The 20,592-nt window shown below is 37.6% G+C and overlaps 1 protein-coding gene across 4 annotated transcripts in view; it reads right to left on the bottom strand.

The window, feature by feature from the left end:
• LOC150080867 (histone-lysine N-methyltransferase EHMT2-like) overlaps nt 1-20,592 on the bottom strand; it is a 558,915-nt gene that overhangs the window by 102,737 nt on the left and 435,586 nt on the right. For all 4 annotated transcript variants that reach the window (XM_090381696.1, XM_090381697.1, XM_090381694.1 and 1 more), the window contains one exon: nt 4,558-4,702. In XM_090381696.1, the coding sequence (XP_090237822.1) occupies nt 4,558-4,702 (145 nt within the window). The remainder of the gene's footprint in view (nt 1-4,557; nt 4,703-20,592) is intronic.

The raw sequence follows: 20,592 nt of genomic DNA, 5'->3' as shown, positions 1-20,592 counted from the left end.
GAGAAGGAGTAATCATCGTTCATTTCTAGGAACAAGGTGCAACTATCAATACTCGGTCATCTGAGTCATCTTGCATTGAGACAATGCACAAGCACACAAAGAGTTTGTGAGTCAGGTAACACTATGTGACACTTGTGGGTTCAAGCTATTAACAGCATCCATCCTACTATTCACTGGATTTGGCTTCTTTCGGAACATTTTCTGCCTATATATACAAGGAGAGGTTTTAAAGTTTCTAACCTCTCATAGAAGTAAGGCTGGAAAGTTTTGAAAACTCATTTATTTTTCAGTGTAGCCCCCCCAACCTTAAGCCAACTTTCTAGCAAAATCCACTAGCTTTTGTAACCAGCTCAAATAAAATTCAGATTTAGACTCAAACCAGTTGTAGACTGTATCCATCACGGCATTGTCAGTGTTGAATTTCTGTCCTTTATGAGATTTAGGAATAGAAAATAGTCCGATGTGCATAGTGTGTTTGTCGGGCAGAAACCACTGCCATGGCCCAACAAACACATTATGACCACTGGACTATTTTCTATTCCCAAATCTCAAAAAGGACAGAAATTCGAGTGACAATGCTGTGATGGATGCAGTCCATAACTGGTTTGAGTCAAAACAAAATCTGAATTTTTATTTGATTGGATTACGAAAGCTTGGGGATCATGCCAGAAAAAGTCTGTTGACTTTTGGGGGGAAAGGGAGCTATGATGAAAAATAAATAGGTTTTCATAACTTCCCAACATTCCTTCTATGAGAGGAGAGAAACTTTTCAACCTCCCCTTATACAGTATATATATGGGCAGAGCATTTGAAATCTAGCTGTCCAAAACTGGACATTAAGATTTGATTCCCCCACATACAGTCATTTCACTTTTATGTAAAAAATTTGTTCTCCAAATAATGCAACTGGATGAAACTAGCGAATCTGATTATATTGAAGTGAAATGAAATAATATTTAATGTGAAGCTTCTGAAAACTCTGTTGCCTTTTATGATTGGCAGCCAGCAGACTTTGAACTGCAGTAAGTTAGTAAGACACTACAGTCTTACTAACTTATGATAGAATGTCCACTAGCTGCCAAGTCCATAATTCACCAAATTTATTTCTAAAGCCATATGAGAATATCAAATACTTTAAATTTTAACACTTGGATCAGATCAGCATACAGCCACCTTGATGGAACAACTGCACCAAGGACTACAGCCTAGTTTGCCTGTAGTCCTTCGGAAATAAACTTGGATACAAACTGTCAAAATTAAGCCCATATACTGCCACAAAAAGTGTAGTGCCCATTGTTAGCTGTTACACTGTAAATCAACTGCAAAAAAACAGTTAGAATGATACTTCTTCTGGACTCAATCATCCAGTGTATAAATGGAAGTTTATTTATTAAGAGAAAAATCGAAACCCATAAGTGAGATGTCTCAGTAAACTGCCAACTTCGTTCTCTCGCAGATCAAGCTATAATTTATTTATTATTATTATTATTATATTACTGAAACTTTAGTGTAACTTATAAATGTACACAGTTAAAGCTTGATGAGTGTTGTGATACAATCAGTTTTGTCACTTACTAACCTCTGTGAAGTTCATGATGTGTGTATCTATACTCATCTCTCATTGATCTATAATAATTTTGGCAGATAGGAAATGGGGTCTTTATTAATTTGTTGAGGGGTGAGTGGTCTTTTGGCTCATATTCTAGACATCGAACTATCAACAATGCACGCACTGCCTTTCCTTACATTTATTTCATTTGAAAATAAATCTTTTTCATTCTCTAAAGTGAAGGATAGTACATCCTTGGATTGTATTTATGTTGCACTGGAAATAAACCTACAGAACAAAATTTGCTTGATAGCTACCGGGAACAACTGTGGGAAGCTTTTTGCAGGTGTTTATTATGGCTGTATTCATTGCTGCTGTCATTTTAGTTACACATTGTACAGCTATTTTACTACCCAAATTAATCGGTAAATTAAAAAATTATTAAAGATACTCAAGCAAGGATATGGAAAATTTTTGCCCAATTAAAGCTGTCAAGATTCAAGACTGCAATTCGCCAATGATACAGTAGTGTACATGTGCTGTTCAGAATCTAGTGTCCTTGACTTTTGCATGTAAATCTAATAATGACTCATCTTGGTTGCATTTGTCAATTTCCATACATGCCACAAGATTTTCTTTCAACCCCCCCTAATCTGCTCAATTTTGGTATGCCTTGATAGATGGACTACAGTGAAACAACTGCACTCTGGCCTGATTTACCAAATAAATGCTAGGTGCAGAAACTGTAAAGAAATTAGGCACCAACTCAGCATTCAGATGGACATCTATGAGAGTTTGGGATGTAGGGTAGATGCCCTCAAAGAAATTAATATGAGGGACTCACCAAGCTCTCAGCTGCCAAACTCAACACCAGAGCTCACTCTTGTGCATCAGGCAACACAGTGGCAATCTCCAAGGCAGAATGTGCTGGTCCCACAAGAGCTAGTTATTGTTGGTGACTCTACTGTCAGAGAGATGGGAAATATATATTATGCAAAAAGGATAGGGGAACAAGACCAGTGTATGTCTGCCAGGGGCAAAAGTGATGACGATGTAGAGCGGATATCATCTTTTAAGGGCACAAAAGGTGATGTTGTACACATTAGCACTAATGACCTTAAGAGTTAAAAAGCCATACAGCTTGTGCTTATGTTGAAAAAAGGCGTGAGTTAAGGTTAAATTTGAAAGTGTCTGCTGTTGTTATTTGGTTTTTAGGAGCATTAGCAACTAAGGCCATATTGCTCCGGGATATGTGGTGGTCATTCCCTGACCTTTCCACATCCTCCGTATTTAGTGGTCATGAGCTTGAACCCCGGTGCTGCTCCTGCACACAGAAAGTGTCTGCAATTCTGCCCAGACCCAATAGAGAGAGAGAGATTGTGCAGGGTTCATGGGGTAGAATTTTTCTCAGTGCGGTCTGTGCTTGTTAACAGGAGTGATTGTTTCTAAGGGATGGGATACTCTAAATAGAAAGGGTGCAAGAATATTTGCTGATACTATGAAGGCAATGTTAGGTGGGTCAGAAAACTGATAGATTGGGGGGATTCACAGACTAAAAGATTAACAGTAGCCGCAGACAGCAGCGAAAGTGATTCTTGCACTGCTTCTATTGCAATGAGCAGCAGCCTAGAGAGCAAGTTGCTAGGGATTTCAAGAGCTGCTGGAAGTCATGATGGAACAAATAAATATGTGGGCTGTGTTAGGGTAACTAAGAGTAAGAACAGGTGCATGTATACTTGCATGTACACCAATGCTTGGAGTATAGTTAATAAATTTGATGCGCTTGAAGTGCTAGTCAAGACATCAAAGGCAGATATTGTTGGGATATCAGAGACATGGTATCATCACAGAGATATAAGCAGTGCAAAATTTGAATTTGGGGAGTGCAATGTGTACAGACAGGGTAGGCAGGAAGGGAGGCGGGGTTATGCTGTTTGTTAAGAAACAAAATCTAAGGAAGTGTATCCAGTTGACATGGGTGGACAGTGCAATGCTGAGTCTGTTTGGTGTGACATAGACAATGGGAAAAGGAAAATGAGAGTAGGAGTGTGTAGGAGGAGGCCTAATGATCTGACGATTGTTGTTATTTGGTTTTTAGGAGCATTAGCAACTAAGGCCATATTGCTCCGGGGATATGTGGCGATCATTCCCTGACCTTTCCACATCCTCCGTATTTGGTGGTCACGGGCTCAAACCCCGGTCTAATCAAGAAGCATGTGCTACGCACTGCTGCTCCTGCTCACCTGGCTATGGAAGCACTGACTCTAATGAGTACAATGAACAATTTAGGCACTTTACCCATCCAGCCGGATGGGTAAAGTGCCTGCCTGGCAACCAAAGGTCGCAGGTTCGAATCCCGCCTCGGGCTTGGATCAGAATAGAAAATGCAAAAACCTTGGGAGGTGCAATAAGGCCACAGAAGCCAATGCGGCAACAACAACAAAAAAAAAAAAAAAAAAATTTCAAACATATATAATTTTCAAAAATTCAGCATGGAAAGGCTCAGCCTCAATGGTGATGTTTTTATAAAGCTTTCTTTATGTTTAAACTTTTTAAATAAATAGTTGTCATAAAAGTAATTATCTAAATGTTGCCATTCAAAAATATATTTTCGAGCATTACATAATTCCAAATATTAAAACTTTTTGTGTTTGGGGGAGTGAGGGATGAATTTGCTGGCCAAGTGGTTAAATGTGTATACTTTTCTTGAATACAGTATTTAATTAAATCTACGAGAAAACTCCAGTTTAAAATGAATTATCTTAATTTAGTTCTATTCATATGAATGATACTATCAAAGGTGTCCATACACATTTGTAAGAATAGCAAACTATTAATTATTGTAGAATTAAAATCAGAGAAAGCCAGATTTTATTGTATAAGCCAAATTTCCTGATTAATGATATCGAATTTTTACTGGTTTCCTTTAACCAAAATTTGATGGCAACACATGAATAAAACTGTAATCCAAAGAATATAACCACTGAATAGAAAAAAGAGAAACTCACTTGTAGAGAACTAATATTCCTGTTAATGGCAATTGGTGAGGTCTCACAGTTTTCAGTGATATAAAGGAAATCAGTAGGTGCTGGTTCATCATCGATACCATTAACACACTGGATTGGATTTTGTTCTTTTCCCCGAGAGATATCTCTGCAATAGAAAAAAAAAATTATAATAATAAATGAAAAAAAAAAAAAAAAAGCCTGTATAAAAATAACACCCTGTATTGATACAATGTGTAATCTATTTTATGAGAGATCTGAATATCCACATTAAATAATTAAGTAAGAATATTTCCACCAAGGAAGCATGAGCAATTTTCAGTACTAACTACAGAAAATAAAAAAGGACCTCAATGAACATTAACTATTAAATAAATTCAAGTAAATTCTGGAGAATGTGGTAAACAGTGTTTAAAAAACCAGCATCGCCAATGATTTTGTTGTAGTGAAATCCTCTAATCCATTCACAACTTAATGGCCTTTGTTGAGCTGGTCGTTTTCTGCAGTACAAAAGAATACTGTATTCATAAAGTTGATATTGGAGGGGAAAATAACATGGTTAATGCTTTTTGGCATGAAAATATGATACACCAAATGATGGGAATCACCTGCTATATCCATTAATGTATATCCATCTCAAACTCTATTTTCCTCAGGTATTTTGAAATTGTGTTAAGATTAACACAATTTTGTTTACATTTTTTTTAAGCATTTTTTAAGAAAAGCTTTGATTACAGAGCATTATTCAGAGATTTTGGACTATTGTTGCATTTTAAAGAAAACTTGAATGCTAAAAATCAGTTAATGAACTAAAAGAGTACTCCCCCTTAAAACGAAATTCATGATAACAATAGCAAGACACAGTAGAAGAATAAAATCCTCAATAACCTTTAGTAATGATGTACCACCCACTAAACCAGTACACTAGAACTTCAATTACACATCACCCTATTTACTGTCAGTCTGTTAACCATCAATTAACCCCACTATGCCATAATGCATTGTGATATTGGTGCCATGTGTCACCCAGTCTTTGTTTAAAACTGTATACGGTTGGTTGTACTTTAACCTCTTGTTTCATATTTTTATTTAGTAAACCCGTTGAAATGACAGAAACGTAAGCGAGTAGGGTTGAGATTATCACAAAAAATTGAAATAATCAATCGTCTATGAAAAGGTGAAAGTGAAAGTATAGCATCAGTTTATGGAATAAGAAGAACAACAGTAAATGATATAAAGCGTGATGCAGACAAAATTGAAAACCATTTGTTGAAAGTGGAAACTACTAACAGTAATTTTAAAAGTCATAAAACAATGAAGCTTGCTAAAAATGAACATTCCATTTTAAACCTCTTTCAAGAAAGGCCATTCCCTGGGCCGTAGCCCATCCATGGCTAATTCTTAAAAGGAACTTGTATCAGAGTCTTTTAGAATTCAATTATAAAAGAAAAATTTTGTAACAGTATAACAAACTATAACACAACTGAGCCACTTAGCCTCTCCCAAGAAAAATCCACCTTTTTTAAGTTCTTAGATTTTAATGGGGAGAGTTGCCATCCCTACCGCGTGGAGGTAGGCTACTACTATCCAACTAACACTTCTTTTAAGACTCACCCCCCTCCGCGCGACAGGGTTTCTTCATCATACCATTTCATATTAATCATGACATTTACTTTGTCTCAATTCTATAATTTAAAACTAGAATTCCAGGGATTCCTGGATCCTTGCCCACTCACAAAATCTATAAAATAAACAATCTTAAAACAACCTTAATGCCACTAACAGCTCGAGTTCTTATTTCACAATACTACTCTTACTAACTACTACATGTAGTATCAAAAATATTCATTTCTGAGATAATCAACTGTTTTTCATCTAACAGGACGACTTACCCCTCAACTCACATGTTTCCTTATATCTATAATCCATAACCACTTCACATAATACACAACATAACTAATTCAATCTAATTTATTTCAAGGAAAATTTATTCCAAGGGAAATGCTGTCATGGTCACTGTGGTCATCCATCCTAATTCTAATACTCTCAGCAGGACTTATGATCATACCCAAGACAATAACATCTTCAACTATAATCTACTTTCCTCTTGTAAATTTCTAGTGCTCTTGCATATTCGGGGCACTTCTTGTCTACTGCCGAGTGATCTGCCGGCATACCTTTCTTCCCACATACATAACAATGTACCCTCTTATCCTTATTCTTACAATCCCTATAAGAATGATCTAATTCTCCACAGTGACCACACAGCACCTCCCTTTTACAATACTTCGCTATGTGACCATAAGTCATACATTTAAAACATTGCGTAACAGAATAAACTTCCTTGAATTTACAAGCCGTCCACCTTAAAAACAATCTACTTTTTATTTTAATCATCTTCCATATTTCTGAATCCAATTGAATCACCCAATTATTTAGATGAGTTACCTTATTATTATTCACAGTTAATATCTCCACCTTCTCCTTAAACCTTTTTTCACTTATCTTATTGTCCTTAAAATTTCTTAACCACAATTGTTCCAATAGTTCTTCACGCTCAATGTCCCTTTCTACATCAAATATCACTATACGCAGAATTGGCTTAGGGATAGAATAACTTAAACCCAATTCCTGGATTCTTTTACATGCTTTTAATTTCACTATATCTTCTTCTCTTTCTGCCTCAATCAACACCGCTCGATCTCTAATTGATCTAACATTTCTAACTTTCACTGAGGATAGCAAGGGTCTAACTTCCTTCATAACATCTGTCTTCACTTCATCACTTGTTTTATGTCTTGTTGTTGATGCCTTAATTATCATCACTTTAGGTACATTAACTACACTCTCAGAACTTTTAACTATTGTAGCATAATTTATCTCTCTAACTTTATCTTCCTTCTTTTCAAGTCTTTCTTTCAGTAACACATTCTCTGTATAAATTTCTAACGCTTTTTTCTCTACAGCTTCCCACAAATTCATTATTATTGGAATAGAATTATGCGGCACTTTACTACTAGCATCAAATAAGTACTCATTCAATCTCCTTCTTATCTGGAAAACATATTCAAAATCCTTATTCTCATTAATTTTCTTCTCATCATTCTTCTTTTTCCTTCTCTTTTTTCCTTTACTACTTTGTCCACCATCAGAAAAGTCATCACCCTGCTTCCTCTTTTTCTTTTTTGAATCTTTATCTTTCTGAACTACTTTAGATCGAACTTTACTTGAGGTTCTTTGTGATGCTCGTCCACTAGATACTTCTATCTCAGCCAACTCTGCAGCCTGTACTAAGACACCACGTGTTATATCATCTCGTTCTTCATCAGTCACTTCACTCGACGCCGCCAGCAGCTCCTCCTCACTTAAATCATCAGAGGAAGACATTAGTTTATAAACTTTAAATACAATTAAAATTAGTCAATAAGAACCAACTATTTACAACTATTTACAATAATTGTAAGCGGGCAAGGAGCCAGATCCCAACTCAGTTCAAAATGGATTTCTAAAATACACGAGAAAACTGTTCTCAAATGTAATCTAAAATCTCCTCCACCCAAGTTAAACGGGTGGTGGTCCCGGAGATAATCACGTAGGCCTAAGCCAATTCACAAGGGCACGGTAATGCTCAAATAAACTCCCGAGAGATAATATTCACTCTCTCTTGGAATTAACTCAATTATCGAGCACCCTGTCCTATCTACGTTTAGCTCAATTTCGCCAGGCAAGGGGATACACCCCCCGCCTGCCCACCCCGGACCTCGCGGAGGTATGAGCAGTGATACTATGGCCGTCGGCCAGCAACTAGGATAACAACTCCTATGTCTTCGCACAGAAAATATTAAACACTCTTACAACCAGCAAGAATAAATATCCTAGTCACCCCAGCGTCACCCCCGGGGCGCTAAAAATGAACAATTGGATACTGCAATGTTTCAATGGTTTGTTCAAAAATGTAGCCAAGTAATTCCATTGCTGGGACCTATAATAATAATCGAAAAAGCCATTGAAATAAAAAAAAAAAAAAACTAGGTGGAGATCCTTCATTCACGGCTAGCATTGGATGGTTGGACAAATTTAAGTTTCACCATGGTATTCAACAGTTGTCGATCCGGATAGAACAGCAATTTCTGTTAATCTTAAAAAATTACAGAAGGAAATAGCTGATGGAAGTTTGGTTAAAGACCAAATATACAACTGTGATTAAACTGGCCTTAATTGAAAAGCACTACCTCAAAAGACACTGGCCTCAATGACTGAACATAGCACAGGGATATAAGATGTAAAAAGATTGCATCACTATGTGCTAATGCCAGCAGTAGTCATAAATTGCCTTTGGTTGTTAGAGGAAAACCAAAAAGCCTAGATAATTTAAAAATATTAATTTAAATGATTTGCCAGTTAAATATTTCTCACAAAACACATGGATGAGCCAAGATATATTTCATGATTGGTTTCATAAAATATTTGTACCACGTGTAAGATCATATCTGGCATCAAAGGTTTACCACAATATGCAATGCTACTGATGGACAATTTGCCTACTCATCCCATACACATATGTGATTTAAAAAGCAATGAGGGCAAAATATCATTCATTCATCTGATGGACCATGGATTGAGAGCATGAAACGTCATTATCGCAAAATTTTCATTCAAAAACTTGTCTCGGCAGAAAATAAATTAGATGTGATAGAGTTTTCGAAAAGCTACCCTATAAAAGATGCAATTTTCGGTCGCTGATGCCTGGAATGATGTTCCAGTTCAAACAATACAAAGAAGCTGGAATAAGCTGTGGCCAGAAATATATTCAAATGATAAAGAAACCATTCCAAAAGAAACTGAAATTTTGCAGTTATGTTCGAATGTCCCTGGTTTCAAAAATATTTCGATGGAGGAAGTAAATGATTGGCTGGATATGAACAAAATGTACGCTGGATTCGAAATTTTAGACGACAATGAAATTGTGCAAAGAGTGATGACAATTCATTGGGATGATTCTGAAACTGAATAAGAAAAAGTTGCTGCTGATGGAACAACAAACATAACACTGGTCAACATCAAAAATGATTCTGGCTTAAAAATAGTCAATTCTTAATTTCAGCATGAGAAAAATGAATATAACATTTAAAACTCTTAGCTCTCGTTTCCACAAATAATTTAGGGGAATATTGGAGTCTAGAGAATAGATAGGTTGGTAACACTGAAACAGGAACCAATATGCCCTGGTTTTTTTTTTTTTTTTTTTGTATTTCTGTGTATTTGCATTTCTATGCATCATTTACCTTGCAAGTGATGTTATGAGTGAAGTTCGTTTTTTTTTTTTTTTTGTTTTTCCAGGTTTATAGGAAAAATTACGTAAAAAGCCAGGATGTCACGTAAATGTGTTAACAGCGCTGACAATTTTTTGTTATGTGTGTGGTGATGTGACATCTTCCACTCAGAAATGCCAATTGACTCCACTTGCGAAAACAGCCTACTACCATTATTTTGGCTGTAAGGGAAAGGATGAAGACAAACCCTGTATTTGCCGCAACACTTGTGCTGTAAATCTACATGGATGGTTGAATAACAAAGGACGTTCAATATCTTTTCCATCCCAATGATTTGGAGAGAACTGTCAAATCATGTAAATGACTGTTTTTTTCTGCATGGTATGTCAAAAAAAAAAAAAAAAAAGGAAGTGGACTGTGGAATACCCCAACATCCTGTCAGCTATCCGACCAGTGGCACATGGGGATGGTCTACCTGTATCTCACCCTTCAGAAGAGTACACTTTGGAGTCTGATGAAGATGGGGCAATGTGAGGAATGATGGTCAACCTGGGCCTTGAAACATCACAGAATCCTGCTTTTGTGCCAGAACCTGAGTCACCATGAGTCACACAGAATCACTCAAGGTGAACTAAGTGATCTAATTCGAGACCTAGATCTATCGAAAGATAAAGCAGAGCTTCTGGAATCAAGGCTCCAACAGCGGAATCTTCTACAACCAAATGTCAAGGTGTCCATGTACAGGAGCAGGTAGAATGCTTTGAGTCCATATTTTAAAAGTGAAAACAACCTTGTTTCCTGCTGTGATGTCAATGGTTTGATGACAGTTTTGAATGTGGAGCACAACCCACAGGATGGAGGCTATTCATAGACTCATCAAAGCTAAGTTTAAAAGCTGTTTTGCTCCCCAATGGCAACGCTCAAATAGAGGAATATGAAGGAGAGCTATTGAGTGCTTCTTTGAAAATAAGAAATTTTTAATATTTGTGTTATTCAAGTTGCAGAAGATTTTTATAGTGCTTTTTGAGTTTGTTTGTGAAGTTACAGTATTTTATTATGGAGAAATTGAAGGCTGAATTTTCCACCTCTGTAATGGCTGCCATTGTAATGGTAGTGATAACGGCTATCGTTTTTAGTGTTGAATGATTGATTTCACTGTGTGGATTATAAATTGTGACTGTTGTGTTCAGGTTAGTGTTTAAATTTATTAGTGTAGTTATAATTATTTAAGATGTAGATTGTTTTGTTTGTTTGTTATTTGGTTTTTAGGAGCATTAGCAACTAAGGCCATATTGCTCCGGGGATATGCGGTGGTCATTCCCTGACCTTTCCGCATCCTCACGGGCTCGAACCCCAGTCTAATCAAGAAGCGTGTGCTACACACTGCTGCTCCTGGCTACGGAGGCACCCAAGATGTAGACTGTAATTAGAAGGGTATTGTACTGGTAATACTTGCATATTTTGTGCTTATTTAGGACTGGACATTTTATATTGGAGTTACATAGTTGACGCCACTTTATTTATTTATTTTTTTAACTTTCATGGTAGTTTTAGATTGTACCTTGGGATAAGTATGTAAATTTCCATTTATGTAATTAATATTGACTGGAGTTGCCTGATTGACTTGTTTTATTATTTTAGTACTTTGGAGTATTCGTATTGGATTATATTATACAGGAACACCCCGACTTACGCAAATTTGCATTTACATGAGTTTTTGCCAGCCAGTGCAAACTGAAAAAAATATGGAAACGTATTTTGCATCAGCAGGGATAAATGGAGGTATTGTGAAAATATCGTAATATGAACCCAATAACATATATTTTTTTTTTGTAATTCGTTCCAAGTCCTTGGAAGTTGAAAATTTCGCTATATTACTAAGCTATTTATCTCTCTAAAAGGTCATATTTATAATGGAAATTGCACTACACTTTCATCGTTATCATATGTTCCCATTATAAGGATCAATTTTGAACGCCTCTCTGATATTTTTCTAAAGCACATTTCTGGAGGTCATGACCAAAAAACAATAAAAACAATTTGTACTTTCCAGTTTATTGGGCTTTTCTGTTAGCACAATCTATTATAAATGGGTTATAAAGGGGGCTTAGAGGGGAACGGGTATTCTGTGTGTTATCAGACACTCAGTCAAAAACACTGATAGATCCAATATCTTTCTATTACAAAAGAATTCTCCTAAATCTTCTGTAATAGAAGAATGTGAATAGAAGAAGGTGTGGATGAGTGGATTTTAGAATTCCTAAAATTCCCTCATGCACACCTTCTCGATGGTGAGCCCTGTTACGTCACTTAGGTGGTAACGAATGTGTAGAGTGGTTCTCTTCAAGACGCCTGGTCAGCGTGAAGAGGAAAAGTCCAAACCCTCCATCACATGACAGCACGACAAAACAAATGGCCCTCAGTTCCCAGCAGCTCTCACTCCCCCTCTTACGGCAGCGAGAGGATCAGAGTGGAAGCAGAGGGTGCTAAGAATCTCTGGGTACGACCAGGCTGCCATTCACGGAAACTGAACTTGGCTTGTTACAACGTAAGATCGCTCAATGGTGAAGACAGGATATAAGAGCTGGAAAAGGAATTAGAAAATGTGAATTGGAATATCATCAGTTTGGCTAAAACAATAAGAAGAAATGAATCGCTTATAAGTTTATCAAGAGGAAATCTGCTGTACACCAATGGAAGCAGTGAAAGAAGAAAAGGTGGAGTTAGCTTTCTGGTCCATAAAGATATAAAAAACAACATTTTAGAATTCAAAAATACATCACCAAGGGTGTCAAGACTGCTACCGTGATTTCTAAGAGGTACAAGCTAAAGGTTATAATGATTTTTGCACCAAAATCGAGCCATGTTGATAAAGAGGTTGAAGAAATATACACCGAAATTGAGAGTCTTCTAGATGAGCAGAAAACCCACTACACTATCATTATGGGGGACTTCAATGCTAAGGTTGGAAAAAGACAAAACAGTGCAGAAAGGGGAACTATAGGAAATTTTGGAATTGGTGAAAGAAATGAAAGACTTGTGGAATTTGCAGAATCTCTAGGATTGTCAGTAATGAACACTTTTTTTCAAGAAAAGGGTGAACAGGAAGTGGACACGGAAGAGTCCAAATGGATTAACAACTAATGAAATCGACTTCATCCTAACTAACAGAAGATATATCATTAATGATGTTACCATCCTGAACAAGGTAAATGTTGGAAGTGATAAAATAATAGTAAGATGCACACTTGACATTGATGTAAGAAAACAAAGGAAAAAACTGGCTCGAGTAAATAATACGAAGGTCTTTGAGATAACAGAAGAGGAGAAAAAGCGGTATGTACTGGAACTTAAGAACAAGTTTGAGCTTTTGCAGACTGCTCAGGACCACGATATCGACGAGGAATATTACAACTTTCTGAAAGTGATAAAGCACAAGAAACCTATAAGTAAAAAGAAATCCAAAGAAGAAAAAATTAGTCAAGAAACACTTGTCATGATGAACAGAAGGCAACAAATGAAGAAAAAGATAAACATTGACAAGGAGAAAATTGAGTATACTGAGTTATGCAAGAGACTCAGAGAGGACATAAGAAGATTTAACACAAGAAAAGTAGAACAAGCATTAAGGGAAAACAAAGGATCTAAATCAGCAGCCATGAGCAGTAATACAGAAAGACAACTGATACTGAAACTGAGGAGCAGCGATGGTGTACTTATAAATATCAGAGAAGGCATAATTCAAATAGCAGAAGACTACTATAGAGAATTATACAAGGAGCGAGGGAATGATGCCAGCAGTGGGGAAGATGGATCGCAAATTAATAACATGTATGACATACACGATATTCTTCCTGATGAGGTAGAACATGCGTTAAAGAAAATGAAGAATCAGAAAGCCCCGGGGGAAGAAGAAGTTACTGTAGAGTTGTTAAAATTGATGCCCAAGGAGTGGAATAATGCAATCATAGTTTTGCTGCATAAGATACGAGATAAATCAGAAATTGGAAATTATAGACCAATTAGCTTGTTAATCCCACATCTACAACTTGTTCACAAGGATCATTACTAACAAATAAGAAAGAATACTTGATGAGAATCAACCGAAAGAGCAAGCTGGCTTTAGGACAGGATTCTCAACTATGGATCACCTTCACATATATCACAGCTAATGGAGAAAGCAAATGAATATAAAACACCATTATACCTGGCATTTGTGGATTACGAAAAGGCATTTGACTCCATACAGCATAAGGCAATGTTTCGGGCACTGGAAAGACAAGGCATAGATACTCCATATATTATGATTTTGAAGAAAATATATGAGAATGCTACCTCCTTTATTAGACTAGACAAAGACAGTAGCAGATTTAAAATTAAGAAAGGAGTTCGACAAAGAGACACAATATCTCCGAAGTTGTTTACTGCTGCCATTGAGGAAGCTTTTAGAAGTTAGACTGGTTGCAGAAAGGAATCAATGTGAATGGAGAGTACCTAAACCATTTACGATTTGCAGACGACATTGTGGCCATAAGCCATGATCCCAAAGAATTAGAGGAAAATCTTAATCAGTTATGCACAGTTAGCAAGGATTTTGGATTCATCTTTATGAATATGGCTAAAACAAAAGTAATGATGAACAAGTATGCCACAGAAAGGAACATAATGATTGCAGGAGCAGTAATTGAAAAAGTGGAGTCATATACTTATCTGGGACAAGTTATTAGCTGAAATAATGATAAATGGCTGGAAGTCAAAAGAAGAACAAATTTTGGATGGATAGCATTCAGGAAATATAGTCACATACTGAGGAGCAATATCCCAGTTTGTCTGAAACGTAAAATAATGAACCAATGTATACTCCCCACCATGACTTATAGAAGTGAAACTTGGGCACTCACCAAAAGAATGGAAGAGAAGCTGACAACTACACAGCGAACAATGGAATGAATTATATTGGGAATCAGACTGTTAGATAAGAAGAGAAGCACATGGATTAGGCAGCAAAATCAAGTAAAGGACATTCTCATCAAAACTAAAGAACTAAAATGGTCTTGGGCAGGATACATAGCTTGAAGACATGATGACAGATGGACTAAGAAAATAACAGAATGGTACCCAAGAGGAGCTAGAAGAAAACCTGGAAGACAACGGCGGAGACAGATAGATGAAATTCATGAGTTTGTGGGTAGTAAATGGATGGCCAATGCACAAAACAGAAGGAACTGGAAAGTTGCTGGAGAGGCCTTCATCCTGCAGTGGATTGAAAATGGCTGATGATGATTATAAACGGGTAGTCAACTCGATCTTATTGCAGTTGCGATAATCCCAATAACTGGAATTCTGTGGGTTTTTATGTTACAGTATTATGGTGAAATGAGTTCCCCTTAACTGAAATCTTCAATCATATAAAAAACAAATTTTCAGAAATTTCTCTTCATTCCTATTTACGTATTACAATGATGAAGGGAAAACGACCAACGAAAAAAGTGCAAGTGGTGGTAGTGCTAGGAAATGAAACAACATTCATTTAGAAATGAAGATGAAAATGATTAAGAAGTACGAAGCAGAACAAAGTTTGTCACTTATTGCAAGGGAATTAGCATTAGCATTAGTAGAGGCATTTGATGCAAGAAAGCAAGCTTATGCAGCATCAGCCAAAAAAAAAAAAAAAAAAAAAAAACCACTTCCACTTCACCCCTCTGTTCGTTCAAAATACCTGTCCAGCTGAGCCTTAAACTTATTTAGGCTATCAAACTCCACCACAAGGGATGGGAGTCTGTTCCACCAATCAACCACCCGCTGGCTAAAGGCAAATTTCCGCACGTCTATCCTACATCTATCTTTCCTCAATTTGAATTTATGCCCTCTCAGGTGATTTTTCTGAGCTAGAGGAAGAATCCCATCAGCATTGAGCATGCTTAAACCATTCAAGGCTTTATACACCTCTATCAGATCACCTCGCTGGTGCCTAGTCTCCAGACACTGTAATTTGCAAAACTTAAGCCTTTCTTCGTAAGAGCACCCCTTTGTTCCATTCACTAATCTTGTTGCCCTTCTCTGTACTCGTTCCAGCAGCTCTACATCCTTCTTGAAATGAGGCCTCCAGACCTGTATACAGTACTCTAGGTGTGGCCTGACCATTGCCTTATACAATGGAATAATCACCTCCTTATCCCTGCTGGAAAAATTCCTGTATATCATTGACAATACTCCATGAGCTACTCTTGCAGCCCGTCTGCACTGCTCAGAGAACTTCATATCTGCCTGCACAACCACCGCCAAGTCCCTTTCATTCTCTACCCCTGTCAGTGTAGTACCACAGAGTTGATATGTTGCTCTGGGGTTGCTGTTTCCCATGTGTAGTACTTTACATTTGTCAATGTTAAACTTCATTTGCCACCTCTCAGCCCATCTGCTCAACCTTTCCAGATCCTGTTGCAGCAACATAGGGTCAGTAGTGTCCTTGACAACCCTGCCAACCTTTGTATCATCTGAAAACTTGGACATTAAGCTTGATATACCATCATCAATATCATTTATAAATACAGAAAACAATAATGGACCCAACACTGAGCCCTGAGGGACTCCACCAATAACATTAGTCCACGATGAGCAGTGTCCATTGATTACCACTCTCTGTCTTCTCCCCCTCAACCACCCCTTTATCCATAGCAGCAATTTGCCTCCAATGTCACACTGCTCCAATTTGTGTAGTAGTCTTCCATGTGCAACAGTATCAAAAGCCTTTCTAAGATCCAAGTATATAATATCAAAGTTATTCCTGCATCCAGTTCTTTTGTGACTGCATCATAGTATCCAATCACATTGGTCAGGCAAGACTTCCCCTTAACAAAACCATGCTGTGTCTGAGCTATAACTGAAGTCTTGTCTAAATGATCCTGCAGTGTTTCTTTAACCAGTGCCTCCTTTAATTTTCCTGGAACAGAAGTTAAGCTCACAGGTCTATAATTACTTGTGTCAGCCTTTGTTCCCCCTTTGTGAATTGGGGTCACATTTGCACATTTCCAATCTGTGGGTACCTCCCTTGAGTCCAAGGAAGCTCTCATAATTATGGCTAAGGGTTTGCTTACTTCCTTTGCTGTCTCCTTTAATATAACTGGATAGATCCCATCCACCCCGGGTGCCTTTCTTGTGTTTATCTTCAACAGTTTCTCCTCCACTTTACTCCCAGTTATTTCAAGATTCTGTAGCTTACTGCTAGAGTTGAATACACCTCTGGCATTCCCCTTGCTGAATAACTCCTCATGTGTGAATGTCGATGCAAAATATTCATTTAGTTTGTTAGCTACCTGAGCAGGATCATCAACAGTTGACCCATCAATATCAAGTGGACCAATCTGATTCATCCCCTTCCTTCTAGAGTTTACATAAGTAAAGAACTCTTTGCTGTTTTTCTTTGCATCCCTTGCCAAAGATTTCTCGTAATCTGCCTTCGCCTGCCTAACCTCCTTTGTAACTTGGTTGCATATCAACTTGTATCTATCATAGGCTTCTGTGTCATCTGTTAATTTGTAAGTATCCCATGCATTTTTCTTCTCTGCCATATGCCTCATTAGTTCATCTGACATCCATTTTGGCCTAAACCTTGAACAATATTTCTTAGTTGGTATGTAAAGCCTAGTAGCTTCCAAGATAAGTTCTTTGAATGCTTCCCATTTTGAATTTGCTGTTGGTAACATCATCAGTTGGTCCCACTGTATAGAATTTAAATACTGTCTCAGTCCATCGTAGTCGCCTTTACGGAAGCAATAACCCTTCCCTTTACCCCTAATGGTAGTTACCTCTTTGAGTAAATCCCACTTCAGCACACTGTGATCACTGCCACCTAGTGGTTCATTTATTTGCAGATTCTTAATGCATGAAGAATCACTGCTGATAATCAAATCAAGAGTATTACTCCCTCTAGTTGCCTCCCGAACATGATGATGTAGAAAACAATCATCCAATAAATCCACAAAAGCCCTGCTAGTGTGTGAGTAACCAGCCCCCAAATTCCAGTCAATATCTGGGAAATTAAAATCTCCCATTATAAGACTCTCTGATTTACTGGCCCATTCTATTTCCCTGTACAGTTCCTTATTATACTCATCAGAGTCATTAGGCCTATAGCACACTCCTACTCTCAATTTTGATCTCCCAATGCTTATGTCACACCAAACTGACTCAACACTGCACTGTCCAGCGATGTCGACTGGCTTCACTTCCTTGGTTTTTATGTGTTTCTTAACTAATAGCATAACCCCTCCCCCCTTCCTATCCTGTCTATCCTTTCTGTAGACGTTGTACTCCCCAAATTGCAGTTCTGCATCCCTTATATCTGTGTGACACCACGTCTCTGATATCCCAACAATATCTGCCTTCAATGTTTTGAGCAATACCTCAAATTCATCAAATTTATTTACTAAACTCCTAGCACTGGTGTACACGCAAGTATACCTGCACCTGTTTCTATTCTTAGCTACCCTAACACAACCCATGTGTTTACTTGTACCGCAATGGCTCCCAGCAGTCTCTGAAATACCATGCATCTTGTTTTTCAGGCTTCTGCTCATTCTAATAGAAGCAGTGCAAGAATCTCTTTCACCTCTGCCAATGGCTACTGTCAATCTTTTGGTCCTTGTCTCCCCCCAAGCTAGCTAGCAGTTTTCCGACCCACCTAACACTGCCTCGATAGCATCAGCAAATATTCTTGCACCCTTTCTATTTAAGTGTATCCCATCCCTGTAGAAGCAATCTCTCCTGTTAACAAGTACAGTCCAGGCTGAAAAAAATTCTACCCCTTGAGCCTTGCACAATCTTTCCAGGGCCGAATTGATCGACAAGGCTCTCATCATATACTCCCTTCTATCGTGTCTGGGCAGAATTGCAGACACTTTCAAATTCAACCCTAATTCTCGGCTTTTGTTCAACAGTGACCTGTACTTGTTAAGTAATTCTGCCAGTCTCTTACTCTTAATATTATTAGTGCCAACGTGTACAACTATATCACCTTTTGTGCCCTTAAAAGATGATATTCGCTCCACAACGTCATCAACCTTTACCCCTGGCAGACATACCCTGGTCCTGTTCCACCTATCTTTTTTACAAAGCATATTCCCCGTTTCCTTACTATTAGGTCTTACTGCTTCAACAGAAAATACTATTTTAAAGGGCAGTGCACATATAAAAGAACATGTTAAAGGATTAACGCATTTAACGTCAACAGTGATCACTAAACAGCATTCAGCTATTATATTAAAGATGGAACAGCTGTTAATAATATGGATGGAAAATCAGAATCAGAAGCCAGTGCCCGAGTCTAATGACTATTCAAGCAAAAGCAACAAGTATTTATGAAGGAATTGAGTATAAGTATGGGGAACCCCAAGCCAAGTTCGTGGCAAGCAATGGGTGGTTTTATAGGTTCAAGTATCGCACTGGTTTCCACAACATTAAAGTATGCAGTGAAGTCACCAGTGCTGATTCTGCAGCTGCAGAAAAATTTTGTGATGTGTTGGAAAAAATTATTGATGAAGGTAGCTATTCAATGCAGCAAATTTTTATCGTTGACAAGACTGCTCTGTATTGTAAAAAAACTGCCAAAGAGGAAAAGAGAATGTCAGGTTTCAAGGCTTCAAAAGATAGGGCCACGCTTTTGCTTGGGAGATTGCTAATGCAGTGGGAGATTGAAGATTAAAACAACTGCTTGTGTACCATTCTGGAAATCTTCCTGCATTTAAGGGCATCAATAAAGCCACCCGACCCGTGCATTTCCAATCGAACCAGAGAGCATGGATAACACTCTCTCTCTTTGAGGATTGGTTTAAATGCTGCTTCATTCCTGAGGTTGAAAAATATTGTAAAGACAACGATGTTCCTTTCAAGATTTTGCTTCTATTAGATAATGACCCTGGACATCCTACGAATCTAGATGATTTCAATTTGAACGTGAGAGTCATATTTCTACCGCCAAACATGATCAGGATGTTATTTCGAATATAAAAGCATACTATTTACGCACATTTGCTCAGGCATTGTATACAGTAGACGGTGAGAAAAATTTTACATTAAGAGACTTTTGGAAATCTTACAATATTTACCATGCCACCTTAAACATTAATATGGCCTAGGCAGAAATTATTAAAAGTTGTTTAAATGGCGCATGGAAGAAAATGTGCCCATGGTATGTAAAAGGCTTCGAAAGGGTTTGAAAAAGATGAATCATATGAAGAGGTTACAGATAAGATTGTAAATGTTGCAAAGCTGTTCCAGTTGGAGGTTTTTGCCAAAGAAGCGGAGGAGTTAATAGAGGAAGAAGAGAAGGAATTATCTAATAAAGAAGTTATTGACTTGCAGGCAGCGATAGTGAAAGAAGAAAATGCTGACGAAGCTCAAGATGAACCAAATGAGGAGCTGAGATGCTTCATCACCAGAGAGATGGCAATGGCGAGGTTTGAGAAGATGGATCCTGACAGCGAACGATTCTTAAAAGTTAACAGAGGGGTGAAGGACATGCTTGCTTGCTACAAAGAAATCTATGATGAAAAGAAAAAAGCCACAGGCCAGTCATTCATTAATATGTTCTTTCGTAAGGTTGAGTGGCCGACCCCTTCTAAATCTCCACAGCCCTAAACCTCCTCAGCGGGATACTTATCAGCTGAAGACGTCAATTCTGGCAACGATGCTCGAGAGATAAACCTTACTGACATTATACCCATCTCCTCTCTTTTTTTGTAATTTTATAATTTTGAAATTTTTTGAA

The sequence above is a fragment of the Mastigoproctus giganteus genome, chromosome 9 (genome assembly GCF_048544385.1).
Source record: "Mastigoproctus giganteus isolate SK-2022 chromosome 9, ASM4854438v1, whole genome shotgun sequence".
In the NCBI taxonomy this organism is placed as follows: domain Eukaryota; kingdom Metazoa; phylum Arthropoda; class Arachnida; order Uropygi; family Thelyphonidae; genus Mastigoproctus; species Mastigoproctus giganteus.
The sequence above is the reverse complement of the archived record's forward strand: the minus strand, read 5'-3'. Positions and strand labels throughout refer to the sequence as shown.